This window comes from Pan troglodytes, chromosome 20 (genome assembly GCF_028858775.2).
Source record: "Pan troglodytes isolate AG18354 chromosome 20, NHGRI_mPanTro3-v2.0_pri, whole genome shotgun sequence".
Classification (NCBI taxonomy): Eukaryota; Metazoa; Chordata; class Mammalia; order Primates; family Hominidae; genus Pan; species Pan troglodytes.
Window position 1 is genome coordinate 51,935,120 of NC_072418.2, and position 24,514 is coordinate 51,959,633.

Below are 24,514 nucleotides of genomic sequence, written 5' to 3' on the forward strand. Positions count from 1 at the left end.
GAGTCGCTGTGTCCCGGCCCCGCCTCGGCCGTGAGACCTCCAGGGGGCGGAGCTTGCCGCTGCGCTTTACGCAAATGATTGGCCTTCAGCTCTGTCAATCTGGAGCGGGAGGCCTCAAAGTGGGGAGGAGGAGGGTGGGATAAAGAGGAAAGGAGCGTGGAGGACGTGTGGTTACTCAAAGAACAGCTAAGAATTTTGCAATCGGCCTGAGCGGGGCGGTGGTGGGGTTGAGCAAAAGGAGGAGGAGCCAGGAGACATTGGGAATGGACCCAGGAGTTCCGGACACCCGTCTTCCAGCGCAGCCTCGGTGGGAGGGCGGGGCCTAAAGTCCCGCCACGCCCCCACAATATTTACATATTTATGAGGAACCATCGAGATCTTTGAAGAACCAGCTAGCCTAGAGGAGCCAGAACATCTCGCTCCTTGCGCGTTTCCGTTTCCGCTAGGACTCTGGCGGTTGGTGAGCATCATGGCAACCGTTGTAAGTGTGGGTGCATGGAGGGTGAGGAGCGAGCTAGCAGTCTCGAGTTTGAGAGAGGAGGATGCTGGAGGCCCTGACTCCTGGGTCTGAGGGAGGAGGGATCTGGGGGTTCAGACTCCTGGGTCTGAAGGAGGAGGAAGCTCGGCCTCCCAGATCTGGGGGAGAAGGGGACATGGGGGCTGGACTTCTGGATCTGAGGCGGGGAGGGGGCTGGGATCCCAGAATCTCAGGTCTGGCCCCATCATGCTATAGGAACTCCAACTTTCAAAATCCTCTTGGCGCAACGGCCGGTTCCGCAGTCCTTGGCGCCAGTGTGTGATGAGGAGGGTTGTAGGACCTTGCGCTTCGAGCCATTTGGGAGCCTTGGATTGTTAGTGGTGCCAATGGCACTTGAGTTCCAAGCTGGAAGCACAGGCAGGTACCTGTTCAGTGTGTCTGAGAGCGCGAGGGCGCCTAGTGAGCCTTTAGTGGGAAGAAATTGTCGAGGAACAAGAGAGTCTTAGTGGAGAGGACTGAAGGATTAGGGACCCAGAAATCGGGATCTTTTCATGCTACCGTTTTGGCCATTTTCATATTTCCAGTATTTCACACGGGCTACGTCTCAGTGTAAATGCTCAATAAATTATCACTTGAATATTTGAATGAATGAATACATGTGAATGAAGGAGAGGCCAGGAAACTTGGCCTGGCACCTGCTCAATTACCTGAATAAAGAAGTGATTTTGGCCTGGCGTGGTGGCTCATGCCTGTAATCCCAGCACTTTGGGAGGCCGAGGCGGGCGGATCACTTCAGGTCAGGAGTTCGTGGCCAACATTGCGAAACCCCGTCTCTATTAAAAATACAAAAATTAGCCAGGTGTGGTGGTGCAGGCCTGTAATCCCAGCTACTCAGAAGGCTGAGGCAGGAGAATCGCTTGAACCTGGGAGGCAGAAGTTGCAGTGAGCCAAGATCGCGCCACTGCTTTCCAGCCTGGGCGACAAAGCGAGACTCTGTCTCCAAAAAGAAAAAGGTAATGTGACCTGAACTTAGGGACTGGGCTGGGCTTACAGGTGCCTCAGTTTCCATGATGAGCCCAGTCAAGATGGAGGAAGGGAGGGGGAGAAAGTTGTTGGTAGCTGGGGATGAGGTTTGAGTCTGTTGCTGTCACCAGGGCAAGGAGGAGGAGGGGGTGGATAGGGAAGTAGAAGAGGAAGGCTATGACCAGAACTACCATGGAGAAAGTATTGGAAGTATGAGGGGACGGTGGGTGCTGAGTTTTGAAATGACCTTGGTTTTCATGGGACCAGCGGGCAGCAAGGTTTTGGAGAGACTTATGATGAAAGAGAAAGTCTTTATAGGAGACAGTCCTTGGTAAGGGGCCTGTTTATGTTGAGAGAGCTACATTTGGGATTCCTGGATTCATGTCTTTTTTGTGGGGCGGGGATGCCTAGTCTTCTGCTTGTAGTCTGGGGGTAATGTTCTATGCTCCTGGGTTCCAGCTTCCTATAGGAGACAGTAGGTGGGAAGGTTCACACAGTGACAGGGAAAGCTTGTGACCATTGATGGCCAGAAAGTCTAAATGATTGGCTCCAGAGGGAGGAGGCTTCCTCTGGGCTGGATAACTGCATGTCCTCTCTGGGGGAAGAAGAGAAGAAAGACCTGTGGGCTGGGCACAGTGGCTCACGCCTGTAATCCCACACTTTGGGAGTCCGAGGTAGAAGGATTGCTTGAGCCCAGGAATTTAAGACTAGCCCTGGCAACATAGCGAAACCCTGTCTCTACAAAAAAATAAGAAAATTAGGCCGGGTGCGGTGGCTCACACCTGTAATCCCAGCACTTTGGGGGGTCGAGGCGGGCAGGTCATGAGGTCAGGAGTTTGAGAGCAGCCTGGCTAATATGGTGAAACCCCGTCTTTATTAAAAATACAAAAAAAAATTAGCCGGGCGTGGTGGCACATGCCTGTAGTCCCAACTACTCTGGAGGCTGAGGCAGGAGAATTGCTTGAACCCGGGAGGCGAAGGTTGCAGTGAGCCGAGATTGCGCCACTGCACTCCAGCCTGGGTGACAGAGTAAGGCTGTGTCTCAAAAAAAAAAGAAAAGAAAAGAAAAGAGAAGAAAATTAGCCAAGTGTGGTGGGACACACCTGTAGTCCCAACTACTTGGGAGACTGAGGTGGGAGGATTGCTTGAGCCTGGGAGGTGGAGGCCACAGCAGTCCAGCCTGGGTGACAAAATGAGATCTTGTCTCAAGAAAAAACACAAACCTGTGGGAAGGAAGGAGACTTGGGGATGGGTGGCCTCCGTTAGCATGCTAGCTTCTTAGGCTTCCTTTTCCTTATTAGAAATTATGAACTATTCCAAAGTGTCAGAAAATAATGTAACAGACATGCAAAGATCCACCATCCAGGATTGTTTTTTTGTTTTTTCTTTTTTTCAAGACAGCGTCTCACTCTGTCTCCCAGGCTGGAGTGCAGTGGTGTGATCTTGGCTCCCTGCAGCCTCTGCCTCTCTCCAATGTTCAAATGATCCTCCTGCCTCAGCCTCCTGAGTAGCTGGGACTACAGGTGCGTGTCACCACACCCAGCTAATTTTTGTATCTGTGTGTGTGTGTGTGTGTGTGTTAGTGATAGAGTCTTGCTCTGATGCCCAGGCTGGAGTGCAGTGGCGTGATCTCTGCTCGCTACAACCTCCGCCTCCTGGGTTCAAGCAATTCTCCTGCCTCAGCCTCCCAAGTACCTGGGATTACAGGCACCTGCCACCACGCCTGGCTAATTTTTTGTATTTTTAGTGTAGACTGGGTTTCACCATGTTGGCCAGGCTAGTCTCGAACTCCTGACCTCAAGTGATCCACCTGCCTTGACCTCCCAAAGTGCTGGGATTACGGGCGTGAGCCACCGTGCCTGACCTAATTTTTGTATTTTTAGTAGAGACAGGGTTTCACCATGTTGGCCAGGCTGGTCTCGAACCCCTGACCTCAAGTGATTTGCCTGCTTCAGCCTCCCAAAGTGCTGGTATTACAGGTGGGAGCCACTACGCCCAGCCTGTTTTTTTTTTTTCTTAATAGCTTTATTGAGATAGAATTCACGTACTACATAATTCACCCATTTAAAGTATACAGCTCAGTGTTTTCTAGTATATTCACAGAGTTGTGCAGCCATTTCCACAGTCAATTTTAGAACATTGTCATCACCCCAAAAAGAAACCCCATGCCTCTTACCTGTCACCGCTACTCCTTCCATACCTCCCATCTTCAGTTCTAGGCAGCCACTAATCTTTCTCTGTATATGGATTTGCCTATTGTGGCTACTTCATATAGATGGAATCATACCATATGTGTCTTTCATGTGTGGCTTCTTTCAGTCAGTATAATGTTTTCAAAGTTCATCCACGTTGTAGCATGTATCAGAACTCCATTCCTGGCCGGGCGCGGTGGCTCACGCCTATAACCTCAACGCTTTGGGATGCCAAGGCAGGTGGATCACCTGAGGTCAGGAGTTCAAGACCAGCCTGGCCAACATGGTGAAACCCCATCTCTACTAAAAAATACAAAAAAAATTAGCCAGGTGTGGTGGTGGACACCTGTAATCCCAGCTACTTGGGAGGCTGAGGCAGAAGAATCACTTGAACCCAGGAAGCAGAGGTTGTAGTGAGCCAAGATTGCACCATTGCACTCCAGCCTAGGTGACAGAGTAAGACTCTGTCTCAAAAAAAAAAAAAAGTAAAGAAAAAAGAATTCCATTCCTTTTTATGATTGAATAATATTCCTTTGCACAAATAGACCATGTTTTATTTCGCCATTCATCAGCTGATGGACATGTGGGTTGTTTCTATCTTTTGGCTGTTGTGAATAGTGCTGCCGTGAACACTCGTGTCCATGTTTTGTGTGGACCTCTGGGGGGGTCCTGAATTGTCCCGGGTGGTGTTTACTCACCTCCCTCCCCCATGTGAGAAGGGGTGGTAGCTGGCTCCTCTCTGTGGAGAACTGTCAACATGGGAAGCCTCGGTATATTCTTGTTGAATGAGCTCAGCACTTTAGAGTATCACTTAGCAAACCACAGACATTGAGTCCCGAGGTGAACAAGAGAGACACAGGCCGTGCCCTTCATGGGACTCATGTCCACTGGAGCAGAGAATATTGATCCATCCATCTCCCTCAGGAATGTGAGATCACACAGGGAGATCGGGCTCCCAGGGAGGCCTTTCATCTGTCTGAATGTCTAGAGGTCCTAGAACTAGCCTGGCAGGGGTGTTGGTCAGAAAGGGCCTCCCCTAGGGGGCAGCACTTGATCTAATTCAGTGAGAGGGCAGGGAGAGCAGTCTGGACTCAGGGGCCAGCATGTGCAAGGCCTGGTGGTTGAGAACTGGGGCCGCCTGGTACAAGGGATGCTGGGAAATTAGCAGGGGCCAGAGCATGTCCAGCTCCATGCCTGCTCCTCATTGGTGTCTGTCCTTATGGAGCTCACAGTTATTAGAAATGGGGAGGACTTGTCTGGGCACAGTGGTTCACACCTGTAATCCCAGCACTTTGGGAGGCCTTGGTGGGCAGATCACTTGAGGTCAGGAGTTCGAGACCAGCCTGGCCAACCCCAGTAGAGATGGGCGAAACCCCATCTCTATTAAAAATACAAAAAAAATTAGCCAAGTGTGGTGGTGTGCGCCTGTAGTCCCAGCTACTCAGGAGGCTGAGGCAGGAGAATCGCTTAAACCCAGGAGGCGGAGGTTGCAATGAGCTGAGATCGGGCCACTGCACTCCAACCTGGGCGACAGAGCAGACTCCGTCTCAAAAAATAAAAATAAAAAAAAGAAATAGGGAGGACTTAGCCGGGCACAGTGGCTCATACCCATAATCCCAGCACTCTGGGAGGCCAAGGCTGGTGTATCACTTGAGGCCAGGAGTTTGAGACCAGCCTGGCCAACATGGCAAAACCCCATCTCTACTAAAAATACAAAAATTAGCCGGGTGTGTTGATGCGCGCCTGTAATCCCAGCTAGTCAGGAGGCTGAGGCAGAGAATTTCTTGAACCCAGGAGGCGGAGGTTGCAGTGAGCCGAGATTGGGCCACTGCACTCCAGCCTGGGTGACAGAGCGAGACTTCATCTCAAAAAAAAAAAGAAACAGGGAGGATTTCATTCATTCACCAAATAACCAAATATGTGCTGGACCCTGAGGACCAAGCTGTCGATGAGACAGACAGTCCTTGTCTTCCTGGGGCTCAACCAACCAGCCATTAGGCAGTGACAGGCAAGAGGGGTGGGGGTGACTGGTGCCTGTCCCATCGCCTGCCTGTGAGGGGAAGGAGTGGAAAGGACCATCTCATGGGAGGGACAGAGGAGGGGTTGGTGAAAGCTGGGACCACACTAGTCCTCTGACACATCTTCTTGCACCCCCAGACAGCCACAACCAAAGTCCCGGAGATCCGTGATGTAACAAGGATTGAGCGAATCGGTGAGTGAGTTGGGTCAGGAATAGGACCTAAGCCCTGCCTGCCATGTGCCCTGACAGAGCAAACCTATTGAGGACCCCTAAGATGGAGAGGGAGGTGGCCTGCACACCAACTGTGCCCCCACTACCATTCCCCCACTCGCCCTGTCTAATGGGGGAGGAGGATCCTCAGTTCCAGTGTTGGGTCAGATGATGCACTGGGGACCAGGCTGCTATCCTGGCTATCCTGGTGGGGTTCCCGGGTATGTTTGCCTGGAAGTCATAGATATTTACTGGGTGCTTTACTGGGTTTGGCCTCGTATACCCAGTACACACTGTGGGGTGAGTTCCCTGAGGGCAGGGACAAGGTCTGTGTCATTCCTAGCTGTGTCCCTAGCACAGGACCTAACAGAGCAGATGATCAAGAGATAACCATCGAATGCACGAGTTTGCGTCCTGTGGAACCCTCGCAGTAGCCGCATGAGGTGCATATTGTAACTGTTAGCTGAGGGAACTGATTTTCAGGACAGCTAAATCACTGGCCCAGGCTCACACAGAGCAGGAAGTTGAGACGCAGTGAGGCCAGCAGGGTGCGCTCTCACAAAGAGCTTTACCGGCAGGGAAGTGACCGCATTCATTCATGCACCAGGCTCACTGATTCAGGGCATCCGAGAAAGGCAGTAAGGGCTTCTGGCTGTGAAGATGGGTTTTAGAAGCCCAGTGCTGGATTCCTGGAGCTTAGCTCTGCCACTTTCCCACCATGTGGCCAGGGACTAGTTCCTCTCTGTGCCTCAGTTTCCTTATCTGCAAGACGAAGCTAAGATAGTTTACCTCATCAGTTAATGTAAGATTCAGTAAGGTAGTTCATATAAAGCATTTTGGGTCTGTGTGCCAACACTGTTTCATCTATTAAAAGTGCCGGGGCACTGGGTGCAGTGGCTCATGCCTGTAATCCCAGCACTTTGGAAGGCCAAGGTGGGCGGATCACCTGAGGTCAGGAATTTGAGACCAGCCTGGCCAACATGGTGAAACCTCGTCTCTACTAAAAATACAAAAATTTGCTGGGCGTGGTGGCGCGTGCCTGTAATCCCAGCTACTCGGGAGGCTGAGGCAGGAAAATTGCTTGAACGAGGAGGTGGAGGTTGCAGTGAGCCAAGATCATGCCATTGCACTCCAGCCTGGGTGACAAGAGTGAAACTCTGTCTCTCAATAAATAAATAAAAGTGCCGAGACTGGGTGCTGTAGCTCACGCCTGTAATCCCAGCACTTTGGGAGGCCGAGGCGGGTGGATCACCTGAAGTCAGGAGTTTGAGACCAGCCTGACCAACATGGTGAAACCCTGTCTCTACTAAAAATACAAAAATTAGCCAGGCATGGTGGTGCATGCCTATAGTCCCAGCTACTAGGGAGGATGGCTTGAACCTGGGAGGCAGAGGTTGCAGTGAGCCAATATCGTGCCACTGCACTCCAGCTTGGGTGACAGAGTGACTCCATCTCAAAAACAAACAAAAAGTGCCAAGTATGGCCGGACATGATGGGTCACGCCTGTAATCCTAGCACTTTGAGAGGCGGAGTCAGGAGGACTGCTTGAATCAGGAGTTCAAGACCAGCCTGAGTCATATAGTGTGATCCTGTCTCTAAAAAAAAAAATCAAAAAATTAGCCGGCAGTGGTGGTCCATGCCTGAGTCCCAGCTACTTGGGAGAACTGCTTGAACCAAGGAGGTTCAGGATGTGGTGAGATGTGACTGCACCATGCACTCCAGCCTGGGCGACAGAGTGAGACGCTCTCTCAAAAAATAAAAATAAATTTTTTTTTTTTTTTTTCGGAGACGGAGTCTCGCTCTGTCGCCCAGGCTGGAGTGCAGTGGCGCAATCTCAGCTCACTGCAAGCTCTGCCTCCCGGGTTCACGCCATTCTCCTGCCTCAGCCTCCCGAGTAGCTGGGACTACAGGCGCCCGCCACCATGCCCGGCTAATTTTTTGCGTTTTTAGTAGAGACGGGGTTTCCCCGTGTTAGCCAGGATGGTCTCTATCTCCTGACCTCGTGATCCACCCGCCTCGGCCTCCTAAAGTGCTGGAATTACAGGCATGAGCCACCGCGCCTGGCCAAAAAACAATAAAAAATTAAAAAAAAAAAAAAGGATGAAGAGCCAAGCACTGCTTGTGAGCTGAGGACCCAGTAGAGACTAGCTGCACCCAGGAGCCTCCCTTGGGGTGCTCACAATCAAGCACTGGGGTCAGCAAATCTTTCTTTCTTTTATTTTATTTTATTTTTTGAGATGGAGTCTCATTCTGTCCCCCAGGCTGGAGTGCAGTGGCGCAATCTTGGCTCACTGCAAGCTCCACCTCCCGGGTTCACGCCATTCTCCTGTCAGCCTTCCGAGTAGCTGGGACTACAGGCGCCTGACACCACGCCCGTCTAATTTTTTTTTTTTTTTTTTTTTGAGACGGAGTCTTGCTCTGTCACCCAGGCTGGAGTGCAGTGGCGCGATCTCGGCTCACTGCAAGCTCCGCCTCCCAGGTTCACACCATTCTCCTGCCTCAGCCTCCCCGGCAGCTGGGACTACAGGCGCCCGCCACCACGCCCAGCTAATTTTTTTGTATTTTTAGTAGAGATGAGGTTTCACCGTGTTAGCCAGGATGGTCTCGATCTCCTGACCTCGTGATCCGCCCACCTCGGCCTCCCAAAGTGCTGGGATTACAGGCGTGAGCCACGGCGCCCGGCCTTGCCCGTCTAATTTTTTATATTTTTAGTAGAGACGTGGTTTCACTGTGTTAGCCAGAATGGTCTCTATCTCCTGACCTCGTGATCCGCCTGCCTCGGCCTCCCAAAATGCTGGGATTACAGGCGTGAGCCACCACGCCCGGACCCTAGCAAATCTTTCTTAAAGGGTCAGATGGTAAATCCTTCCTCTGTTGAAACTACTCAACTCTCCTCTTGCAGTGCGAAGGCAGCCACAGACAGTATATAAATGGCAGTGTTCCAATACAAAGATTTTTTGGTTGTTTTTTTGTTTTTTTTTTTTTTTTGAGATGGAGTCTCACTGTGTTGCCCAGGCTGGAGTGCAGTGGGGCGATCTCAGTTCACTGCAACCTCCACCTCCCTGGTTTAAGTGACTCTCATGCCTCAGCCTCCCGAGTACCTGAGACTACAGGTGCATGCCACCACGCTAGGCTAATTTTTGTATTTTTTAGTAGAGACGGGGTTTCACCATGTTGGCCAGGCTAGTCTCGAACTCCTGACCTCAGGTGATCTGCTTGCCTCTGCCTCCTGAAGTGCTGGGATTATAAGCGTGAGCCACCGCACCCAGCTCCAATAAAATTTTACTTGCAAAAACAGGTGGCTGGCCTCCAGGCTGAGGTTTGCTCAACCCTCATCTAATGTAAAGCATGGGAATCCCATCTTCCCCTCTTGCTGGCTGTGTGGCTGGGGCATGGGACCTAACCTCTCTGAGCTCCTTCCCCATTCATATCAATAGGTTCTGGGACTGTTGCCATTTTGATACTCAGAAGTGCTTTCAGGGTGATAGCAGCCAGGGCTCTTGTTTCATTTTATTTTGTTTTACTGAGACAGGTCTTGCTCTGTCATCCAGGCTGGAATGCAGTGGCACAATCTTGGCTCACTGCAACCTCCGCCTCCCAGGTTCAAGCAATTCTCCTGCCTCAGCCTCCTGAGAAGCTGGGATTACAGTCGTCTGCCACCATGCCCAGCTAATTTTTGTATTTTTAGTAGAGACAGGGTTTCACCATGTTGGCCAGGCTGGTCTCGAACTCCTGACCTCCAGTGATCCGCCCGCCTCGGCCTCCCAAAGTGCTGGGATTATAGGCAGGAGCCACTGCGCCCGGCCCCAGCCAGGGCTCTTTTTTTGCAGGATCATATGGAATAAACTGAGAACATGTGGGTGCTGTGTAAACCAAAAACATGAAGTAATTGTGATCATTAGCCCTTGTGGTTAGTTCTTAGTACAATTATGTGCTTAATGAGGCCTCAGTGACTTTTGTTTAACTAGGATGCATCCTCAGAGCAGCTCCAGTTCATTGAGCATTTACCACATTCAGCCATCTTCCTAGGGAGGTGCCAATTTGGGATATCCTTCCCATGTGCCCCTTCATTCCCCCAACCCCTGCTCCCTACTCCCACCCACCCCTTTGACAAAGAAGGAAACCAGGGCTCAGAGGGGTCGGGCCACATGTGCAGCAAGCTGGCTAGTAACTGAGTCTTTGTTCTTTCCCTTCATGTAGGTGCCCACTCCCACATCCGGGGACTGGGGCTGGACGATGCCTTGGAGCCTCGGCAGGTAGAGCAGAGGAGGCTGGGGTGTGAGGGCCTCTCCATGAAGGTCTTGGGTAGTGGGTACCCAGGGCCCTGGGGAGTGTGGGGACTATGTTATGGTCTTCTGGACCTTTGGCTACATACCCATAAACTTCAGCCACATGTGGGTTTTCTTGGTACTAAAGAATTGATTAGGCTAGGTGTGGTGGCTCATGCCTGTAATCTCAGCGCTTTGGGAGGCCAAGGTGGGTGGATCACCTGAAGTCAGAGTCAAGACCAGCCTGACCAACATGGTGAAACCCTGTCTCTACTAAAAATACAAAAATTAGCCGGGCATGATGGTGCATGCCTGTAATCCCAGCTACTCGAGAGCCTAAGGCAGGAGAATTGCTTGAACCTGGGAGGTGGAGGTTGCAATGAGCCAAGATTGTGCCACTGCCCTCCAGCCTGGGTGACATCTTGGAAAAAAAAAAAAAGAATTGGGAGTGGGTAGCAATTGCTTTGCCACCTTAAAAAAAAGTTAGACTGGGTGCAATGGCTCACACTTGTAATCCCAATACTTTGGGAGGCTGAGATGGGAAGATTGCTTGAGCCTAAGAGCTTGAGGCCAGCCTGGGTAACATAGTGACACCTCCTTTCTACAAAAAATTTTAAAAATTAGCTGGACATGGTGGTGCACATTTGTGGTCCCAGCTACTCAAGAGGCTGAGGTGGAAGGATCTCTTGATCCCTAGAGGTCAAGGCTACAGTGAGCCATGATCGTACCACTGTACTTCAGCCTGGGTGACAGAGTGAGATCTTGTCTCAAAAAAAAAAAAAAAAAAAAAAAAGGCAGGGAAAGCTTTTTTGGCTTTTCCTAGAAGTCCCAGGTAGTAATGTCTGCTTCCATCTCACTAGCCAGGATGTGGTAGAAATGCCATGGTAGCCCCACAGGAAATCACCTCATGTGCGCCTCCCACCCACAGGCTTCGCAGGGCATGGTGGGTCAGCTGGCGGCACGGCGGGCGGCCGGCGTGGTGCTGGAGATGATCCGGGAAGGGAAGATTGCCGGGCGGGCAGTCCTTATTGCTGGCCAGCCGGGCACGGGGAAGACGGCCATCGCCATGGGTAAGAAACCTCCCAGGGCAGGAACTCTCCTGTTTCCTGCTAAATAACTCCTCCTGTGTAAGTCAGGGTCAGGATGAGCCGCCTTTAACAGATGACCCAAAATGGCAGTGGCTTAAACACTCAGGATTCATTCTCGCCCATGGAAGAATCTAGAGGTAGGCCATTTGGGGCTTATTAAGCAGTTCCAGGAAGTCTTCCATCTTCCTGCCTCACCATCCTCTGCACTTGGTTCCAGTCAAGAGGACGCCATGTTCCAAGAGGGCTGCCAGAGCTCCAGCCTTCCCACTCATAACCCAGGCAGCAGGAAGAAAGGAGTTGCCATGAGGATGAACCCCCTCGAGTTGGCTTCCTTTAAACAGTCATTGGAAATCCTCCATGCTTCTGCTTATATCTCATTATCTCATTGACTAGAATGTAATCATATGATCACACTCTGCTTCAGGGGAGGCTGGCACATTAAATGTTTTTTTAAATTTCATAATTTGGACCATTTTTGCCTTAAGAAAATGAGGATTCTTCTGTTGGGCAAAAGGTTGTTGTAAAAATAAAAAATTAAAAAAAAAAAAAAACAGGAAAGAAAATGAGGGTTCTGGAACTAAGGAAGAAGGGGAAGGTGGGTATTGAGGAGTCACCCAGCAGTCTTTGTTGCAGTCCGCTAGTGGTTTATGATCTTTTCACTCCCAGCTGTTCCTCTTCTTCCTTGTTGAACTCCTATTTATCCTTCAAAACCCTACTTCAGCATCTCTGCCCCATTGAAGCTTTTCCTAACCCACTGCTCTTCCCACTCACTCCCACCTCTGTGCTGAGGCTGGGGCCAGGCAGGGAGAATCAGAGTAACAGCCAGGTCTTCAGTGAAGATAAAGCAGTGCCTGTTGGGGTGCTCGGACTGGACACTGGGGACCCATAGATGAGTTAGACCAAGGCCTGACTTCAAAGAGTTTCTGGTCTGCAGGAGGTGGTCATGGACACGATCCCTTCCAAGGCGACATGTGTTACAATGCAGGTAGCATGTGACAGAGGAGGCTCCTGACCTTGGTAGGAAAACGGGACATGTGGTGGCATTTGTTGCTAGAGGCTTCCAGAGAAGCGGATACCTGAGCTAAGCCTAGTAGGATGGCCAGGAGGCTCCTGGGCGGACACTGGGGACAGCATGTCCAGGCCCAGAATGTGGCACACACAGTAACTTCCTTCCCTCCATCCTGTCTGCTTTCCTACTCTTCTTCATTTTTTTTTTTTTTTTGAGACAGTTTCACTCTGTCGCTCAGGCTGGAGTGCAGTGGTGTGATCTTCGCTCACTGCAACCTCTGCCTCCTGGGTTCAAGTGATCCTCCTGCCTCAGCCTCCCAAGTAGCTGGGATTACAGATGTGTGCCACCACACCCAACTGATTTTTGTATTTTTAGTAGAAATGGGATTTCACCATGTTGACCAGGCTGGTCCCGAACTCCTGACCTCAGGTGATCCACCCGCCTGCCTCAGCCTCCCAAAGTGCTGGGATTACAGGCGGGAGCCTGTAGACTTTATTTTTTAGGCATGTTGTGACTGTGCCCGGCCTCGCCTTTCCTCTTCTTGTGTCTCCCGCAGGCCTCCTGCAGGCCAAACCCTGTGCTGGGCAGCACTGGGGTAAGGCTAGCCTCACCCTGGCAGGGACGCTTCTTAGTCTAGTGAAAGAGGCAGAGAGGACCCCTGGTGTCCCCAGATGGCATGGGCCGTGCTCGTCCACTCAGCCCTCAGCAGATACTTGCTGAGTTCTGTGATGAGGGCCATTGTGTATCCACAAAGAGGACTAAGAACAGGTCCCACTTGACACTGGGCAGGAGGGTGTGGTGTCAGCCTGTCTGAAAGGGCGTGCCCCACATTGGACCAAACCTTGTGGCCAGGGAACTGGAAGGAAAGGTCTGGCATTCAGAGCCATTGCTGGAGACAGACCTGCTTCCTGCCAGCCACCCCAGGCCACCGGCGGTAGAGCGTCCTGCCCTGTGCCAGTTTCAGGCTGTGCAACCGTGTTACTGCTGAGCACCAGTGCCTGCCTGCCTGCCTGCCCATAGTCGCTCCTAAGCAGGGTGTCATCCCATGCTGGCACGTGTTCTGTTATCATCCCCATTAGACAGAGGGGGAGACTGAGGCTCAGGGAGCAGTTCAGATCGCTCAAGATCCCATGGCGCCACCTGCACTTAAGTGGTGGATCTGGGATGGGAGCCGAGGCAGTCTGCCTTCATCACTTGTAGCTATCGTGTGGGCTCCTTGGCCTTCGTCCCTGGTCCCCTTCGCCCAGCTCTGAGGCTAAACAGCTCATAGAGGCTGGGAGACTGAGGCGTGGCGAGGTTCTAGGGTGTACCCTCTGGGCAATGTGGGATTCTAAGCCAGGCCTGCCGGAGCAACCTGCCCTGCCTGGCTTCTCACTCACTGTCTGCCTCATGGCTGAACCCCGCTCTCCAGTTCCCCCTCCCCAGCACTCTGCTCAGCTCGGAGCCAAGTCCTTACATGTAGGATGGCACTGAACCCTCTTTCCTGGGGTGGGAGAAAAGCTAGTTTGCCACAGAGCAGGTGTCGGGGACCTGGTGCCAGAGCGGCTTCACCTACACAGACTGCCTCCTTCCCAGGCATGGCGCAGGCCCTGGGCCCTGACACGCCATTCACAGCCATCGCCGGCAGTGAAATCTTCTCCCTGGAGATGAGCAAGACCGAGGCGCTGACGCAGGCCTTCCGGCGGTCCATCGGCGTTCGCATCAAGTAAGCGGGGGACCCGAGGCGGGTGCCAGACCCCAGAGCCTGGGAGCAACCCCGCACCCCGGGCGGCTCGTCCTTTGTCCCAGAGCTCATGGAAGGTTGTGATTCCCAAGGGCCCAGGTGTCAGGCTGTCTCCTCAGATCTGCTCTCTGGCTAGGGAGGAGACGGAGATCATCGAAGGGGAGGTGGTGGAGATCCAGATTGATCGACCAGCAACAGGGACGGTGAGTCTGTGTGAGTCTGTACCCTGCTGAGGCCACCTCCAGCGCCAGGGTTGGAGAGAGTAGATATCAGGTCTGCACTGAGGTCAGAATCCCATGGAATGTTCTAGCTGCAGACTAGAGCCATGTACATGCCTACAGTAGGAGGTCAGTTAACTTGACAATGGCTTATCCCCTTATGAGGGACATTATGGGCAATAGAAACTGAGGCGGTAAAATAATGAGAGAGATCTGTTAGTGAGTTCCCAACAGACCTCAAAACCCAACAGACTTCAAAACTCGTTCCGTGGCCGAAAGGCATGTCCTGTCCAGCTTACATGATACAGGTGATTTGCTCTCTCTTTTTTTTTTTGTTTTCAAGACAGAGTCTCCCTCTGTCCCCCAGACTGGAATGCAGTGGTGCAATCTCGGCTCACTGCAACCTCTGCCTCCCGGGTTCAAGTGATTCTTCTGCCTCAGCCTTCCGAGTAGCTGAGATTACAGGTGCGTGCATGCCACCACGCCCGGCTAATTTTTGTATTTTCAGTAGAGACGGGGTTTCACCATGTTGGCCAGGCTGGTCTTGAACTCCTGACCTCGTGATCTGCCCACCTTGGCCTCCCAAAGTGCTGGGATTACAGCCGTGAGCCACCATACCTGGCCTCTTTTTTTTTTTTTTTTTTTTTAAATTTCTGTTTTCTCCTTTTTGCATAGCTGTGTTTTCTGATTTTGTGATCAACAAAAATACTTTTTATTTGGGTGTAAAATAGGAATGTCAAAGTGTGACCTTTGGCAATTTTGCGAGACCTCGGGCCTATGTTGTTTTTGATAGACTTTATTTTTTAGGTATGTTGTTTGTTTACTATTTTTATTTTATTATAATTTTTTTTTTTTGAGATGGAGTCTTGCTCTGTTGCCCAGGCTGGAGTGCAGTGGCACAATCTCAGCTCACGGCAAGCTCTGCCTCACAGGTTCACGCCATTCTCCTGCCTCAGCCTCCCGAGTAGCTGGGACTACAGGCACCTGCCACCACAACTGGCTAATTTTTTGTATTTTTAGTAGAGACGGGGTTTCACTGTGGTCTCGATCTCCTGACCTTGTGATCTGCCCGCCTTGGCCTCCCAAAGTGCTGGGATTACAGGTGTGAGCCACTGCACCCTGCCTGTTTACTATTTTTATTAAGAGCTTTATTGAGTTTTGGCCAGGCGCAGTGGCTCACACCTGTAATCCCAGCACTTTGGGAGGCTGAGGTGGGCGATCACTTGAGATCAGGAGTTCGAAACGAGCCTGACTAACATGGTGAAACCCTGTCTATACTAAAAATACAAAAAGGCTGGGCGCGGTGGTTCATGCCTATAATCCCAGCACTTTGGGAGGCCGAGGCGGGTGGATCACCTGAGGTCAGGAGTTCAAGACTAGCCTGACCAACATGGTGAAACCCTGTCTCTACTAAAAATACAAAAAATTAGCTGGGCGTGGTGGTGGGTGCCTGTAATCCCAGCTACTTGGGAGGCTAAGGCAGGAGAATCGCTTGAATCTGGGAGGCAGAAGTTGCAGTAAGCCAAGATCACACCATTGCACTCCAGCCTGGGCAACAAGAGCGAAACTCCATCTCAAAAATAAATAAATAATAAAAACACAAAACAATTAGCTGGGTATGGTGGCACACATCTGTAATCCCAGCTACTTGGGAGGCTGAGGCAGGAGAACTACTTGAACCCGGGAGATGGAGGTTGGAGTGAGCCGGGATCACACCACTGCACTCCAGCCTGGGCGACAGAGCAAGACTCTATCTCAAAAAAAAAAAAAAAAAAAAAGAGCTTTATTCACCAGGCGCAGTAGCTCACTCCTGTAATCCCAGCACTTTGGGAGGCCGAGGTAGGCAGATCACAAGGTCAGGAGATGGAGACCATCCTGGCTATCACAGTGAAACCCCATCTCTACTAAAAATACAAAAATTAGCCATGCGTGGTGGCGGGTGCCTGTAGTCCCAGCTACTCGGGAGGCTGAGGCAGGAGAATGGCGTGAACTCGGGAGGCAGAGCTTGCAGTGAGCCGAGATCACGCTACTACACTCCAGCGTGGGCGACAGAGCAAGACTCCGTCTCAAAAAAAAAAAGAACTTTATTGAGTTTTAATTGACATACAGAAAGCTGTACACATTGCAAGTGTCCAGTATGGTCCGTTGGGACATACATGTTCAGCCGCGGAGCCATCACCGCGTCAGGCTGGTGAGCGCACCGTATCTCTTCCCCGGAGAGCTTCCTTGTGTTGTGGCCATTTTGAAGCTGTGGAAGCAGAGGCCAGAGCAGAGCCAGAAGCTTATCAACACTGGGGGCACTGGGGCAACATCAGGGCCCTCTCTGAGCCCCATCCCTGGCTTGTCCCCACTCTCAGGGCTCCAAGGTGGGCAAACTGACCCTCAAGACCACAGAGATGGAGACCATCTACGACCTGGGCACCAAGATGATTGAGTCCCTGACCAAGGACAAGGTCCAGGCCGGGTGAGCAGTCAGGGGCCATGCCAGGCAGCCAGGGGGATGGGCGAGCTTGGGCCCATTCCTTTCCTTACCCTACCCCCCATCCCCCTGTAGGGACGTGATCACCATCGACAAGGCGACGGGCAAGATCTCCAAGCTGGGCCGCTCCTTCACACGCGCCCGCGACTACGACGCTATGGGCTCCCAGGTGCGGCCGGGACTCCCGGGATCCCCTCGCCCCCAGTACTGGGGTGTTTTCATCTCCTCCATCACCCCCTTGACCCATGGGGTCTGGATCTTCCTGTTACCCTGACTGTTTGTCCTGGTACTCCTGGGTCTTCCCTGTAACCCTAGGACAGCAGGGCCCCTCAGCCTGGCACTATAGCTTCGCATGGCCACATGTGGCCTGTGGCTTCTAAGGTCCTCCGGGAGCCCCCGTGACCCTCAGCGCTCTGGAATGTCCCTAGTCCTGACTACCTCCTGGGCCTGGGGTTTCCAGATGACCCCATTTAGCCTCCCAGCTCCATTTCCTGGAGCTCCAGTCTCCCCCAGACAGAGGGCTTTAGGGGCCCCCTTCATGCCCTTCCCTGCCCTGTCTCCTCCGTTCTTCCCCCACCCCCACCCCATAGACCAAGTTCGTGCAGTGCCCAGATGGGGAGCTCCAGAAACGCAAGGAGGTGGTGCACACCGTGTCCCTGCATGAGATCGACGTCATCAACTCTCGCACCCAGGGCTTCCTGGCGCTCTTCTCAGGTGAGGCCCCTCCTGCCCTGCCCTGCCCTGCCCTGCCCCAGGCCTAGCAGCCTCCCTCGGGCTCCCTCTGTTCCTGAGCTCCGAGTGTGGCCCACTTGCTCCATGCTGTTTCCTATAACTCCGGCCCGTGGCTGCCTCTGTTCTCCACCTGCAAGTCTGCTTCATCCCCACCCCTGCTGGTGCTGTGATGGGGGTGTGGCCCTGCCCTCTCCCCTCCTGTGTTCTCTGCCTCTGTTCCTCCTCTTTGGGGATGTTTCAGGCTCCTCATCCCTCCTTGCTTTGCTCCCCTTCCTCCATCCCTGGCATCATCCTTCTCTGTCTTAGCCACACTCTGGCCCTGGAACCCGCCTCCTCTCTGGCTTCCCTGATGCAACCTGTGCCTCCCATAGGTGACACAGGGGAGATCAAGTCAGAAGTCCGTGAGCAGATCAATGCCAAGGTGGCTGAGTGGCGCGAGGAGGGCAAGGCGGAGATCATCCCTGGAGTGAGGACCCAGGACATGGCCGGGGCAGGTGGTGGGGTGGAGGTGGGCCGGGGAAGTGGGGACGCGGGTGGTGACTCTCACACACACCCCAATCCAAGGTGCTGTTCATCGACGAGGTCCACATGCTGGACATCGAGAGCTTCTCCTTCCTCAACCGGGCCCTGGAGAGTGACATGGCGCCTGTCCTGATCATGGCCACCAACCGTGGCATCACGCGGTGAGCCGGCTACAGGGGCCTCTGGGGAAAACAGGATGCTCTGGGCAGTGGGTGTGGTCAGAGGGTCAACGGGAGCCTGTGTTGACACCGGGTCAGGGAGGGACGCGTGACTGCAGTGTGCGCTCTTTGCTTACAAAAGGTGGGTGGGAGGCAGCTCTGCTGCCCGAGGAAGCCCAGAGACTGTGTTCTTGCTGCCTTTCTGTCTTGCTGCTCCTTTAGCCCCCAAGGCTGCAGTTTTCAAACTGCGTGCCGAGGCACCCCAGGGTGCTGCAGGAAACTCACAGGAGTGCTGTGGGATGTTTTCTAGTCTTGAGGGAAGCACAGTGACATCTGTTAGACATAACATAAACTACGATTGTTCAGTCACTTCGACCCAGCAACTCCATTAACAGAACTCTTAGCGTTGTGTTTGGCCTAAGGATGCCAGGGACAGATTCCCGTGACACAGAGGGTAGCGTGCTCTGCTGAAGCCTGGGAACCTCATCTCCCAGGTGTTGCCAGCACCCTGTGCACGGGGAACTCTTAATGTTGTGTTTGGCCTGAGGATGCCGGGGACAGATTCCTGTGACACAGAGGGTACTGTGCTGTGCTGAAGCCTGGGAACCTCGTCTCCCAGGTGTTGCCAGCACCCTGTGTAGCTGGGATTACGGGCACCTGCCACCATGCCCGCTGGCTGTCTTCTCCACCTCGCCACATTTTGGCCCGCAGGAAGCAGGGGGATGTGGAGGGCAGGCAGCCCCCATAGGCTGTGATCCACAGGCTGCACCCCAACCTTGCACCCCCATTCCATTGCCCGGCACTGCTTGGGCTCAGTGCCGTACCTGGTGGCAAAGAAGGCTGGGTACTGTCAGCTCCAGCCCTGCAGCCTTGGGCCCAGCTGAAACTGGGTGGTTGGGATGGACATCACAAAAGGGAAGAAGCGGGCACCCTACAGAGGATGCTGGGCCGCTGGGCCTGGCTCTGTGTTTGGCTCTTTTAACTCCTTGGATCCCCAGAAGCAGCTCAGAAGGTAGATATCACCTCAGCCCCATTTTATAGGGCAGGACAGTGAGGCCCAGTGACTTGCCCAGGTCACAAGTCTAGAAGGTAGCAGGGCCGTAATTTGGTCTCTGGATGGCTGGACACTGGAAGAGACCCCCAGGGCTGACGGTGTTTTCACAGAAACTGCAGGTCAGGGCCTGGGGACTGCCCAGGGGCACCTCCTGTGGGAGGCAGCAGCTACGGGCAGCCCTGATTGTTCGTAGACTCTGTATCTGAGAATCTCGCTTGCTAAGATTTATTTGTAATCCCCAAATAAATATCTGCCCTGCTTTCGGCAACAAATTCAAGTCACCTGACACCCACTTTCCCAGCTGAGTGTGAATGAGGCAACACTGCCTGCTCCCATTAGCGCTCATGCTGTAAATAAGTGTCCTTGGTGTATTCTATTTAGTGCTACGTTTGTCACTTTTGTTCTTTGAGACAAGGTCTTGCTCTGTCGCCCAGGCTGGAGTGCAGAGGCACGATCATGGCACACTGCAGCCTCAGTGCCCACCACACACACACACACACACACACACACACACACACACACACCACCCCTGGGACTCAATCAGTCCTCTGGCCTCAGCCTCCTCATCAGCTGGGACCACGGGCATGCACCACTATGCCTAGCTAATTTCTGTTTTTGTTTTGAGATGGAGTCTAGCTCTGTCACCAGGCTGGAGTGCAGTGGCACGATCTCGGCTCACTGCAACCTCTGCCTTCTGGGTTCAAGCAGTTTTCCTGCCTCAGCCTCCTGAGTAGCTGGGATTATGGGCACCCGCCACCATGCCCAGCTAATTTTGGTATTTTTAGTAGAGACAGGGTTTCACCATATTGGCCAGGCTGGTCTCGAACTCCTGACCTCGTGATCTGCCCACCTCAGCCTCCCAAAGTGTTGAGATTACAGGGGTGAGTCACCGCATCCAGCCTAATTTTTTTTTTTTTTTTTTTTGTAGAGATGGTGTTTTGCCATGTTGCCCAGGCTGGTCTCAAACTCCTGGGCTCAAGCAATCCACCCGCCTCAGCCTCCCAAAGTGTTGTCACTTTTTTTGTGCCTTTTTTTTTTAAAACTTTTTGGGGCCATTTGTTGGTGATATTGCCATTTAAAGTGTCCCCTGTGCACAGTGTTGAAGTGCCGTCTAGTATTCTAAGTGCAAGGAGGCTGTGAAGCCTGACGGAGAAAATGCCGTGTTACAGACGCTTCGCTGAGCCCAAGTTAGAATGCTGTTGACACGAGCTCCATGTTAGAGAATAAACAGTGATGTTACATAACAAACACATGGAAATAGAAACACACATACATGAGGCCAGGCGCGGTAGCTCACACCTGTAATCCCAGCACTTTGGGAGGCCGAGGTGGGTGGATCATGAGGTCAAGAGAATGAGACCATCCCGGCCAACATGGTGAAACCCTGTCTGTATTAAAAATAGAAAAAACTAGCTGGGCGTGGTGGCGTGCGCCTGTAGACCCAGCTACTTGGGAGGCTGAGGCAGGAGGATCGGTTGAACCCGGGAGGCGGAGGTTGCAGTGAGCCGAGATCGCGCCACTGCACTCCAGCCTCGCAACAGAGCGAGACTCTGTCTCAAAAAACAAACCAAAAAGACCGGAAACACACAAATGAAAATACACATAGACCCAGATTATATGTATATTGTTTGATGAAAATACTGTAAGCCGAGGCTCGAGAGAGCCTAACCCTGTATTCCACTAGGAGCAGTGGCTCAGGATCAGCTAATTGGAGTGTTCACGATGACTTTCTAGAACCTCACTACTGTGAATAAGGGGAACTGACTGTATCCCTGGCACCAGCCCTGGGCTGGCCCCGCTGCAGCAGGGAACAAGACAGGTGCAGTCCCCTCCTTTGTGAAGCTTTGTGTCGAGCACAGGAGTGGGACCTTGATCCAGTAATCCTGGAGGCAGAGATCTAGCTTAAAGCAGCCCAGCTCCGCAGAAAGGTGCCCTTGGGGGACTGACGCAGTTGTGGAAGGCTGCGTCATCAGGGGTGATGTCATCATGTGACAGGAGACATGAGCTAAAGGTTAAGTGGTGTTGGGCCCAGTGAGTGGGTGGTGATGGGAGGTGAGAGTGTTCCCAGCAAAGGGAATGAAGAGGGAACATGCCCCTGACAGCCCCCTCTTTCTGCCTCTTCCTCAGAATCCGGGGCACCAGCTACCAGAGCCCTCACGGCATCCCCATAGACCTGCTGGACCGGCTGCTTATCGTCTCCACCACCCCCTACAGCGAGAAAGACACGAAGCAGATCCTCCGCATCCGGTGCGGGCAGGACCAGGCCGTGCGCCTGAGAGGCAGGGCTGGGGTCTACCCTGTTTGACAAATGCTGACACTGAGGTCCAGCGGAGTGGCATGGTGGCTGGGCCTACAAGAGAGAGGGCTGAGCGGGCACCCAGACAGTGGCCTCCGATCCGGGAGCAGGAGCCACGGTGGGAAAGGGAGGCGAGGTACCCGTGACTGGTGTTGGGGCCAGCGCCCTGGGGGTGGTCAGGAGGCCTAGGTTTTAGGTCCAGCCCAGCCCCTGTCTCCGTGGCTCTTCTAGCCTCAGCATTCTATGGTTCTAAGATGCAGGCGCCACATATTCCCAGTGGGGAAGGGCCAGAGGGTTGCTGTGGCCACTTCTGCTGCAGTCAGAGGCTGGGCCCCGGCTGAGCCACCCCTGTCCCCCACTGCTTGCAGGTGCGAGGAAGAAGATGTGGAGATGAGTGAGGACGCCTACACGGTGCTGACCCGCATCGGGCTGGAGACGTCACTGCGCTACGCCATCCAGCTCATCACAGCTGCCAGCTTGGTGTGCCGGAAACGCAAGGTCAGCCGGCCGAATTAGCCAGCAGGGCCAGATGGCGGCAGTGAGTGACACAGTACTTCAGGGGCTTCCGATTTCATCCTAGAATGTACATTTTCAGAGGCGGGGAATTTTCATCCCTCAGGTTGGCTTCTGTATCATCCAGCCTGGCCTATAGTAGGTGTCAGTAAATCTCTCTTGACTTAAGTAGATGCTGTTAGGTCCACCTTACAGATAAAGAAACTGAGGAATGAAGAGGCTGGGCCCACAACAAGGAGATGGCCAGGCAGGATTTGAACCCAGGCAATCTGGCCCAGAATGCCCTCCCCTCACATGCCACACTCTGCTGCCTAGAGCATGGAGGTGGCATACGCTGGGGTCTGTGCCTTGAGCCTCACGGAGAGGGGCCCAACTGAGGACTCGCCCTCCCCCTCCAGGGTACAGAAGTGCAGGTGGATGACATCAAGCGGGTCTACTCACTCTTCCTGGACGAGTCCCGCTCCACGCAGTACATGAAGGAGTACCAGGACGCCTTCCTCTTCAATGAACTCAGTAAGAATCCCCACCCCGCACCTGCACTGCCAGAGCCAACCTCAGAGGGAGGAAGAGGGAGCTCGGCCTAGAAGGCTCAGGCCTTGCCACCTGGGCGACACTGACCATGTGGCCTTCCTTCTCCCCACAGAAGGCGAGACCATGGACACCTCCTGAGCTGGATGTCATCCCCCGACCCCACCCTGTTTTCCACCAGAGTTCTGACACTGTGACTTTGTATAAAATGGTTTGGAAGCTGGACCCACCCTATGTATGTGTGGTTGCCCTGAGCCCACAGAAAGACACCTCCAGAGTGCGGATTGAGAAGCCTTTATTGTGGGAGGATCGGGGTGTCAGGGCTCCAGGAGTCGGGATGGACTTGGAAGGCTGCGGGGAGGGTCTTTAGAGGAAGAGGAGGCCTGAGAGTTGGGGGTGGTCACAGGTCAAGGGGTGGTCTTTGGGACCCCCACAGTCAGAGGTGCTGCGGCGGCAGGGTCCACAGCGACAGCTGAGGGCCACAGGGAAGGAGACCACGGGGTCCACGCCACGTGGGCAGCCAGGGAGCCGGATGGACTCGAAGCGCACATCACGGTAGGTGCACACCACCTGAGGCAGGGGCGGCAGGACCGCCTGCAGCACGCGCATCTGGATGCCGTGTGAGTGGGGGAATGAGCATGTGCCTGAGGCCAGCGCCTCAGCTGAGCTCCCAAGCTGACCCCACAGGTCCTGGACTCAGGTGCCCAGGAAGCCCTCTGTTCCTGCCCTCCCACACCCCATTCCCCAACCGCAGGCCAGAGAGGCAGACCACCCTTCCTCCCCCGCTGCCTCTGTGGGTCTGGCCCTGAGGTGGCAGCATCCGCCCCTGGCCCCAGGCAGCTCACCATGGTGGGGCAGTAGCCGGCACAGATGGTGGTGTTGACGGTGATGCACACGGGGCAGCCCTCCTTCTCGACAGCCAGGGTGGCATTGATGGGGTGGCACCATGGCCGAAGTGGCTCCCTGGATGCCCATGCCCCACCCATGCTCAGCAGCAGCAACAGCAGCAGCCCCTGGGGCAAGGACACTGCTTCACCCAGGTCTGAGACCGCAGCCCTGAGCCCTGGCCTTCCCATCCCGCGTGGTACACCACCCACAAAGACCCAGAGACCCTTCCTGGCATCTCCTATTCAGGACCCACCACCCTGACACCTGCCTTTCAGAGCCCACCCCACAGCCCAGAGGACCTGAGATACCCCAACATTTCAGATCCCCACCCTCAGGAACTGCCCCACCTGAAGCTTACTGGGGGTCATGCCCCTCCAGAAAGAGGCCTCCTTCCACAGCTCACACGGGTCTGCCCCTTCTCATACCAGTGATGGCCTGGAAGGAGGTGGAAGGTGCCCAGGGGCCCTGCAGTCTTACCTGGAGCATCTCCATCCTTGGTGCGTCCCCTGCCTTGTGTATCTGGCTTTATACCTCGGGGTTGTGGGGGCGGCAAGGCCACCAGGAGGTGATAGGATGCTGGGGTAACCTGGACACTAATCCCCCCGGGGGCGAGAGGTGCACATGGCCAGGGAGGCGCAGGAGTGGCTCAGCAGAGTGCCCCAGCCCTCTCCCCTCAGTGGTCTAGCGCCAGAGGTGAGGCAGAGACCACGGTGAAGTGACCTCAGAGACTCAGTTGTCGAGTGCTAGGGACTAGTCGAGGCTGGAGGCACAGGGAGTAGGGTGTAGGAAGGCCTGCCTCTGCCTATCGTGGGGTCTTGGGAGCCAGGAGGAGGCCATGACCCGAGAAAGGTGCTGGACTGAAGCCTCAACCCTCCACTTGAGGCTTTCCTGCACCACAGTCCAACCTAACAGGAGGGGCGCTGCTTCGGACTTAGCTTCTGCCCAGTGAGAGAGGGTCTCCCCGTGACTGTGCTGCCAGGGAAGCCACTTGACCCAGATGCCCCCAAGGAGGGATTAAGCCCGAGCCCCACCTCTCCCTTAGGAACCTCCGCCCACCCTACCCTCAAGCCAGGATGCCCAGAGCGTCCCCGGAAATGGGTGTGGTTCAGGTGATT

At 53.7% G+C, this 24,514-nt stretch overlaps 2 protein-coding genes across 11 annotated transcripts; one reads left to right on the forward strand and one right to left on the reverse strand.

Moving 5' to 3' along the window:
• The first annotated feature begins 8 nt into the window (after positions 1-8).
• RUVBL2 (RuvB like AAA ATPase 2) lies at positions 9-22,736 on the forward strand. Of its 9 annotated transcripts, none has more exons than XM_063800319.1 (17): positions 458-481; positions 734-899; positions 2,903-3,024; positions 5,851-5,905; positions 10,124-10,179; positions 11,120-11,261; positions 13,864-13,993; positions 14,148-14,214; positions 16,587-16,693; positions 16,784-16,877; positions 17,299-17,422; positions 17,812-17,906; positions 18,005-18,123; positions 21,302-21,421; positions 21,839-21,968; positions 22,382-22,496; positions 22,627-22,736. In XM_063800319.1, exons 6-17 carry the CDS (start codon positions 11,132-11,134, stop codon positions 22,650-22,652), a joined length of 1,257 nt encoding a protein of 418 aa, XP_063656389.1. In that variant the 5' UTR covers positions 458-481; positions 734-899; positions 2,903-3,024; positions 5,851-5,905; positions 10,124-10,179; positions 11,120-11,131; the 3' UTR covers positions 22,653-22,736.
• Positions 22,737-22,789: 53 nt separating this feature from the next.
• On the reverse strand, positions 22,790-23,891 carry LHB (luteinizing hormone subunit beta). 2 transcript variants are annotated; one of them, NM_001071803.1, is given in 3 exon segments: positions 22,878-23,120; positions 23,357-23,524; positions 23,877-23,891. In NM_001071803.1, coding segments are annotated over 3 exon segments (426 nt in total).
• Positions 23,892-24,514: the final 623 nt, after the last annotated feature.

Excerpts from the sequence above, each read along its gene's own strand:
- RUVBL2 (XM_009435952.4), top strand. Across the intron at positions 14,215-16,586 it reads ATCGACCAGCAACAGGGACG|GGCTCCAAGGTGGGCAAACT; the intron begins GTGAGTCTGTGT and ends CCCCACTCTCAG. Across the intron at positions 21,969-22,381 it reads TGGTGTGCCGGAAACGCAAG|GGTACAGAAGTGCAGGTGGA; the intron begins GTCAGCCGGCCG and ends CTCCCCCTCCAG.
- LHB (XM_009435954.5), bottom strand. The coding sequence starts at position 23,587 with ATGGGAAGGCCAGGGCTCAGGGCTGCGGTCTCAGACCTGGGTGAAGCA. Across the intron at positions 23,121-23,356 it reads CCGGCTACTGCCCCACCATG|ATGCGCGTGCTGCAGGCGGT; the intron begins GTGAGCTGCCTG and ends CACGGCATCCAG.